Genomic DNA, 8,389 nt, shown 5'->3' on the forward strand with positions numbered 1-8,389 from the left:
AGCAAAATGAATCCCTGTCCTCAAGCGCTCGCCCCACGCCTGCCTCCGAGGTCGGGACTTGTTGCGTCCCTTTTAGAGTTTGATTAATTACCCTGGAACTTAGGCAAACTAAAGTACATGTGGCGAAGAAGCTCACGCCTACAGTTTGTCCTGCAGCTTGCCAGTTACAGAGGTAATCTTTACACTCGCTTCCAAATCGGAATGTGCATCTCTGCGCTTCAGAAAGGTATCCCTGTATAAATATATAGAAGTATCGATTTTGCTGTAGCTTGAAGATGTTGCTCATTTATTACAAAAATAAACGAATAAATACAACAATGTATTGTTGCTTTCAACAGGATAAATATTTTACAAATATATAATTTTTAAAAACCCAAATTTAATTGTTAAAGTTATTTAAAATAGTACACTTATTGATAAAATTATCAATAGTATATACTGCATTTCATATTAGAACCAATTATTCTCTAAACGTTCCATTTAAAACCATTCATACAAAACAAGTTATGAGCATTGTAATGTGCAAACACGAGTCACTACATTAAAGCATAAGGATTCTGTAAAGATCACTTTCCGATAGGAACTGCTGTGTTTTTTAACCGAAGTAGAGCTCTCTGCTAAATTTCGGAATATACGCAGACCAACAGCAGTGACATGACTATCTTAAACACACCTGAAAATGATTTATTGTGTACAGGCTCGACGGGGAAAGGATGGGATGTGAGTGAGAAGACTGGGGCGTAATAGAGGACCGCAGGATATGAAAATGTAAACTATAAATAATCACATCTCGGGATTACCCAGTCTGATCAAACATAACTTTGTAAAACATTTGGCTTTCCTTTAGGCAGGGGGAAAAAAAAGAAGATTAAAAAAAAAAAAAAAAGAGTAAGGAAAACGATGCCGACTCTATTACCAAGCACAGAACACTGATATTATAAATGAATACAATTACTAAATTCATTAAGAGATCTGGCGATATATAACAATATTTTCATTATTTACACGTGTAACAATATAACCCTTAGCGCAAACCCTCTCACTTATTATCTACCTCTTGCTATCTCAGAGACTCACAACCCTGAAATTCCTAAATACATTCAAAGGATTCAGTTTCTCGGGGGCGGGGGAGGGGGCGGAGGGGCGGAGGGGGGAGCGCCTATGGCCTCACTTTTTGTGCATAACAAGTCCACGGAACGGGCACATTTTGCCGGTCCCTCCGACCACACGTTACTCCTCCAGCCTAACCCCCAGCTTTTCGGAGGCAGCAACCCGCAAAGGTTGCCTTTTAATAGAAACCAGCGTGAAGCCTAACGTTAGCTCTTTGTTGCCATCCAAATCGAGTAACCAAATACCGCTCCGAAATTTAAATAGACTTTCTCCGCGGCTAATACAACTGCTCCCCTTCGTGTGTGAAAACAGGATCCCACCTCACGTGTCAGTGGTACCCGACCCCCGGAGGGGAGCCCGGCCGGGCCGCCTGCACGCCGGCCCCCGCCCGGCCCTTCTTCCCTCCCCAGCTGCAAAATCAGCCGGCAGCTTCTGCTACAACGAACAAAAGAAATAGCGTCCTTTACCCTTTCGGGTTCTCTTTCCCTTTGTTGGGTTGGCTTCTTCCCCCACCCCCCCTCTTATTTCCTCCGTGTCAGTAGGGCCTTTCGGATTTCACAAATCAAACCGACGGTGATATTTACTACGAGCTGGTGTTAAAATAATGCATCCCGGTGCGCGGCTCCCAGGTTGGCTTTGATTTATGGACTTACACAAGGCCTATCTGAAAGGAAGAAACGCTTGTTGTTCCTACAGCAGTTTTCTGGGGGTTTAACCCTGCCTCAATAGCACGTAGAGAAACAAGGCAGGAGGGAGGGGGCGCGGAGGAGGGGAGGAAGAGGAAGGTGAGGAAGGAGCCACAGAGGAGCTGGATCATAAAAGAAAACCTTATTCCCCGGCAGACTATCATTGGGGGCGGGTGGATGCATTAGATGCAGCTCTCTACTTCCCACAACCTCCCCTCTGCAAAATGAGGAGAGTTGAGGCGGTCGTTCACTTGTCCCTACATTGCAATAAATTCTAGTGGATAAATATGACAGGTCAGCTAGTGCATCTATTGGCATCTCCAACGTTACAGACACGCGCGTGTGTTTGCAAAGAAGGCATGGCAGCGCTATGGCAAAGTGGAGGAGAAAACTAGACTACACCACTTCACACCCCATAGAAAAACCTTAAAACAACAACAACAGCCACAGCAACAGCAACAACAGAAACGGTGAACTAGGCAGACCGCACGTGGGATGCTGAAAGTATTATTCTATATATTCGATCAGGAAAAAAAATATAAAATATAATTTCCTTTAAATTAGAAAGATAAATTAAATACAAATATTAATACATACATAAAATGAGTCAAAATAAATTATAGGTCAGCCCCCCTTCTCCCTCTTTGCCTCCCCCCCCCCCCGCCCCCGCACCTCCCCCCCGTCTAGCCTCAGTTTGGAAAGAGAGGAAACAAGACTGAACTTTTGGAAACATCCCTCTAAGCACCGGCCACGCGGGACCTCGGGACCTGAGGACGCGCTCAGGTACCGCCCGCGCCCAAGTGCCAGCCTAAACCGAGGCGCCACAGCCCTTTCGGGGGGAAGGTGGCATGTGGTGAGCTCTAATGTCGCCGTCCTTCCCGGTGACACAGCGTCCCCGGGGCTGATGGAAGGGAGCGCGGACACGGGCTCGGCGGAGAGGCGGGCAGGGGGAGAGCCCCGCGCCGGGCAAGCAGCAGCAAGGGTGAGGCGGGGGCACTGCCGGGGAGCACCGGCCGTGCAGCCGGCAGGTCGGACCCTCGGTATTTCTCTCACTTTAGCAGTATGTCCCTTCAGAGAACTTTTTTTTTGTTTGTTTTTCGACACAGTGTTTATGCATCAGACACAGACTATTTCATTCTAACAAATTTATTTTCTCAATCAGCTCTTACGGAATCACTACTCAAATTAAATTACAATCAAATTATCACATCAAAAGATACCCTTATTACCTAACAACTGTCCATATTTTCATTTCATTTTGATTTGTGCTCGTCTGAAAAAAACACGTAATACAAGATCTGGGGAAAAAATAAATTACCGTTTTGCAGCAGTTCATAGGTATTCTGAATAAAATATTAAAAGAAGTCATTTAATGAAAATATAAAGCAAATTTTTTTTTTTAGATCAACAACGGATCTAACAATTCTATATTGCCGTCTTTTTGAAAAGTCTGTTTATTAAAACCTACCAAAAACACTGCTTGGAAATGGCAGTATTATATAATCACATCCACAGCACCCATTCAATCAAAGTTGGCAACGGATTTAGGAGAGGAGAAGTTCAGATAAGTGCAGCTGCAGATGCTCAGTCCTTCTAAATCCCTTTATCTGAATCAGTCCAGAAATAAAAAATAAAAATATTAATAAAAAAAATATTAGCAGTGGATTTTTTTTATGACTCTTCCATGATGATTGGCAGCCGTCAGGAGCAGGACTTTAACAGCCCTAAATTATTTCCCTTTCTTTCCCTGGTTCCTTTAATTCATGCAAAGTCCTTCTACAGAGCTCGAACTTTAGGGACCAACAACATCTCCTTCTCTCACCCTCCCCCTGGCGTCTGTCCCTCCCCCCTTTCTCCTCAGGGTCAGTTTTCTCCGCGTGCGGGCATTTATTTCCATATTTTTGTTCTATAGCTATACCTATATATATAGATAAATATATATATATGTATTTGCTTCCCTATTCAGCCTGCTTGTTTTTAGTGCTGTGTGCATATTTTTTTTTCCTGGAAAAAGTGGACCCTTTCATTTTGCAGAATATATAGATATATAGATATATATGTTTTCAGAGTGGATATCTGCCTTGCACCAAAATTCTACGGTTTGGCCAAGAAAAACAGGGTGCTGGAATGCAGCAGGCACCCTCTGATTAACCAGATTATTTTTCTTCTGCTTCCCTTTTTTTGACTGCTCCCTTTGGAAAAAAAAATTAAAAAGAGGGAGAGAGAAAGGAGAAAAAAAGTTTCTGTGATTCATAGAAGAGAGCCCTTTTGGGGATGGGGGGAAGAGTGCGGGGGGGGGGGGGGAGGAGGAGGGGAGAGAAGAAGCGCAGACAGTGGTGTTCCTTACTGCGAGAAGGGGATAATTTGGAGAAAAATAAAAATAAAAATAAAATTTAAAAAGCCCAAGCCCACCCCCCCAAGCCCTTTCCCCACAACCAACCAACCAACCCCCCGGCACATCTGCAGTTTTGGTGCATTATGCATCTCCACCCCGTTTTCCCAACACGGTCTAAACGCTCTCGCTCGGATCGACCTTCTCCACCGCTCCCTATTGGTATCGATCTTATATATATATAGATGCACGCATATATCCATATATATATAAACACAAGCAGTCTGAACGAGCCTGGATCGTGTGTGTGTGTGTGTGTGTGTGTGTGCGCGCGTGTTTGTCTGTGTGAGCGTGCGGCTGTGCGCGGCGGTGCCGGAGCCGGTGGCGGTGCCGGCGGCGGTGCCCGGCCCGGCCTGGCCCGCGCTGCCCCCGCGCTGCCCGGCCCGCCCGCGGTGCCCCTCACTGCACGCTGGTCTGCAGTCCGTGGTGAGGGGGCGGCGTGTCGGAGTTGACGGTGCCGACCTGGGAGTAGACATCGTCGGGGGTCTGCTGCTGGATCCCCGGGGGGGTCATCCGTTTCTCTTTCTGCCTCCGATTGCAAAACCAAACCCTGACCACCTCCTTCTCCAGCTGCAGGCTGTCCGCTAGGTTCGTAATCTCCTGGGCGGAGGGCTTGGGGCATTTCAGAAAGTGGCTCTCCAAGGCCCCCTTGACACTCACCTCGATGGAGGTCCGCTTCTTCCTCTTCCTGCCCTGGGCGGCGATCTTGTCGATGCTGGTGGGACTGCCCGTGGAAGAGTCGGCTTCCTCCAGCCACTTGTTCAACAAAGGCTTCAGCTTGCACATGTTCTTGAAGCTGAGCTGCAGGGCCTCGAAGCGGCAGATGGTGGTCTGCGAGAAGACGTTGCCGTACAGGGTGCCCAGCGCCAGCCCCACGTCGGCCTGGGTGAAGCCCAGCTTAATCCGCCGCTGCTTGAACTGCTTGGCGAACTGCTCCAGGTCGTCGGAGGTCGGCGTGTCCTCGTCCGAGTGCGGGTCGTGGCTGTTGACGCCGCCGTGGTGCGGCGGGTGGTGCCCGGGGTGCTGGTGGTGGTGGTGGTGGTGATGCCCGGGGTGCTCGCCCAGCTCCGGCGTCTCGCCGCGCACGAGCCCCGGGTGCACCAGGCTCTGACCGCCGGGGGGGGGGCTCAACATGCCGTTCACTGTGAAACCCCCGGGCTGCGAGTAGAGGAGCGACTGCTGCTGCTGCTGCCCGCCGGCCATGGAGGGTAGGTGGGCGGCCGCCGCCGCCCCCCAGGCCGCCGGGTGCCCCTGGTGCGGGGGGCCCAGGTGGGGCGGCCGGTGGTGCAGCGCCGCGCCCGAGTGCAGGTCGTCGCGTCCGCCGCTGCCCTTGACGTCGGGCGGCGGCGGCGGCTGCTGGGGGCTGCCCGTCATGCCCACGGGGCTGCCGGACCAGGGCGAGCCCGCTTCGGCGGCAGCGGCGGCGGCGGCGGCGGCGGCGGCGGCGGCGTGGGGCAGGGCTGTCACCCACTGGTGGGCATGGCTCAGCATATGGCCGCCGTTGCTGGCGGCCATGGCGCCCGGCATGAAGTCGCTCTGGACCATCTTGGCCGCCGGGTCGCCGCGGTAGCCGCCCGCCACCGAGGTGACGGCCACGCTCCCCGGCTGCATGCCGCCGCCGCCGCCGCCGCCGCCGCCGCCCGAGTCCGCGTGGACGATGGAGCCGGCCGCCAGGATGCCGTTGCCGGGGAGGTAGGGGTTAGAGGTGGCCGCGGCCATCCCGCGCCCGCCGCCCGCCGCTCGCCCCCGCCGCGCCGCAGACGCCGCTGCGCCGCCGCCGCCGGCTCCCGGGCGCCCGCCGCGAGCGCCCTTGCCCGGCGCTGCCGGGGCCGCTGCCGGGGCCGCCGCCCGCGCCGCCGCCGCCGCCGCCGCCTTCCCAGCCTCGCCGGGGCGCCGGGGCGCGGGGTTCACCTGCTAGCGCTCCGCTGCGCGCTCTCCTCCGCCCGTCCGCCGGCCGTCCTGCCTCCGCTCCGCGGCGCGCTCGTTGCGGTCGCCGGCTCTCGCTTCGCCTTTTATATTTTTTTAGCCTTTCTTTTTTTTTTTCCAAAAAAAGGGAAATATTTAGCTGTACATGTAGTTTTCCTCCGCCTTCTTCTCGCCCCGGTTTGCTGCTCGCAGGGAGGAAACCAAACAAAGGCTAAAAAGCGAAAAAAGGGGGGGGGGGGGGATCAAAAAGCCCCCGTGCCTTCTCCCCTCCGCTCCCCTAGGAGTACATCTCCTCCTCTCAGCCTTCCCCTCTCAGAGTGAAACTTTTCCTTTTCTTCTTCCTTTAAGGCTTTGTGTGTGGGTATATTTTCCTTTTTTTCTGCCTCTCTCTCTGTCTTTCTCTCCTCGGTTCCTCGATCTCCTTTTCCTCTGTTAAATGCAAGTTTTGTTGGTGTCCTAAGAAAACTTCCTGTGATGATGATGGTGGTGATGGTGGTGATGATGCATTTCTCAAAGTTGTGCTGTTGCTGAAGCACTTTGTCCCCTTTGAAACAAGAGTCCTGCCGGAGCCTTCTTGCTAGAGTCACGCTCTGGATAAGACATTTTTTTCTCTCTACCTTTCCTTTTGGCGGTCGGAAAAAAAAAAGTAAAAAGAAATTTAAAAAGTTGAATTTTCTCGTTACCTCGCGAATTGTTTCTTTCCCTCTCCCGCTCTCTCTCTCGCTTGGTTTGTTGTCTTTTTTTTTTTTTTGGTTGTGTTTGTTTTGCTTTTTATTTTAATTCCAGCAGTTGGTCGAGGGAGGAGGCGGAGGAGGAGCGCCTTGGTGGAGAGGTGTGTGTATGTGTGTGTGCATATATGGTATCCTTTATACACTAACTCCAGCGGGGAAGTTGGCTGCCGGGCTGGCAGCGCGCACTGGCGGTGCCGGAGTCCCGCCGCTCGCCTCTCCCCGCCTCCCTCTCCCGGGCCGTGCCCGCGCCCTCCCTCCTCCCTCCGCCCTCCCCCCTCCCCCTCCAGTCCGTCCGTCCGTCCGTCAGTCCCTCCCTCTCTCTCCTCCCTCCCGCCGCCGCCGCCCGCGCCGCCAGCGCCCGGCCCCGCCGCGAGGAAGCGGCCGCCGCCGCCCCCGCCGATTGGCTGCGCGCCCCGTGACGGACAGCGCGCCGCCGGCCGCGCGGCCCCCCTTCCGGCCGTTCCGATTGGCTGCTTTTTAATTTAGGCGAAGTGGCGTCGGAGATGGAAGTCGCCCCCCCTTGCCTCTATCCCTCCTCCCTCTCCCCTTCCTCCTTCCTCCTCCCTCCATCCCTCCCTCCGCCTCTTAACTCTTCCTGCCCGGCGGACACACGCACCTCGGAGCTCTCCCGCCGTCGCCGCTCGGGCAGGGGCGAGCGCGGGCGGCAATAATTAATACCAACAGTAATAACGACAATAATAACGACGCCAGCACCGGGCTGGATTCGGAAAGGCGTTTGTGCGAAGGTGTCACCACCGGGCACACGCACCGGCTTCTCTCCCGCCGGCAGTCCCCGTACCGGCATTTGGAGCTGGTTCCCCCCCCCGCGCTCGGCCCCGGAGGCGCCCGCCCCCCGCCCGCCCCCTCCTCCCTTTGTCCGCCCCCGCACCCCGGGGTGCGCCCCGGACCCCGGCAGCCCGTCCGCAGCCGTCACGCCGGGGGGCTGGCCCGGCAGCGCGGGAGGAGGGCCGCCCCGTCGGCGGGGGAGGCGGCAAGGGGAGCCGGCGTCCGGGCTTGCCCTGCGCGCTGCGGTCTACTCGCAGGGAGCCAGCCCCGCGGCATGAAACGCTGTATTATTTCTCGTCCAGCGGAAAGAGTTAAGGGGGGCGGGGGAAGGCGGGGGGCGCGGGGGAGAGATGCGACCGAGCGGAAACACTGCGCGCAGGCAACCTCAGTGAACCACGGAGAAAGAGAAAGTGGCAACAAAAACAAGGGCAAATTGAACGCTCCTCGGGGACTGCCGGTGCAATAACATCGCTCGGACACGGAGGGGACACGGCGCTGCCAGTGACCGCCTCGCCGCGCAGCGCCGTCCCACGCGCGCTCCCCGGGCGGCGGGGGCCGCGCGAAGAAAACGCGCGGTGCGGGCATGGGAACGGGCAGCGCCGTCCCCCGCCTGGCCCTGCCCGCCCCGCTCCCCTCCTCCGCACGCTGAATAAGCCGGCCCCGGGAGGCGGCGAGCTGCGTCCCGCTGGCAGCGCCCTCCATGCCGTCCCGCTCCCGCGGCGCTCGGCAGCCGGTGCTCGGGGCTCCCTCCAGACCCC

At 55.2% G+C, this 8,389-nt stretch overlaps 1 protein-coding gene across 1 annotated transcript; it reads right to left on the reverse strand.

Moving 5' to 3' along the window:
• Positions 1 to 4,587: 4,587 nt before the first annotated feature.
• POU3F3 (POU class 3 homeobox 3) lies at positions 4,588 to 5,907 on the reverse strand (the record flags this gene model as incomplete). Its single annotated transcript, XM_084226936.1, has 1 exon — positions 4,588 to 5,907. One exon carries the CDS (start codon positions 5,905 to 5,907, stop codon positions 4,588 to 4,590), a length of 1,320 nt encoding a protein of 439 aa, XP_084083062.1.
• Positions 5,908 to 8,389: the final 2,482 nt, after the last annotated feature.

This window comes from Fringilla coelebs (genome assembly GCF_963513975.1).
Source record: "Fringilla coelebs genome assembly, chromosome: 2".
Classification (NCBI taxonomy): Eukaryota; Metazoa; Chordata; class Aves; order Passeriformes; family Fringillidae; genus Fringilla; species Fringilla coelebs.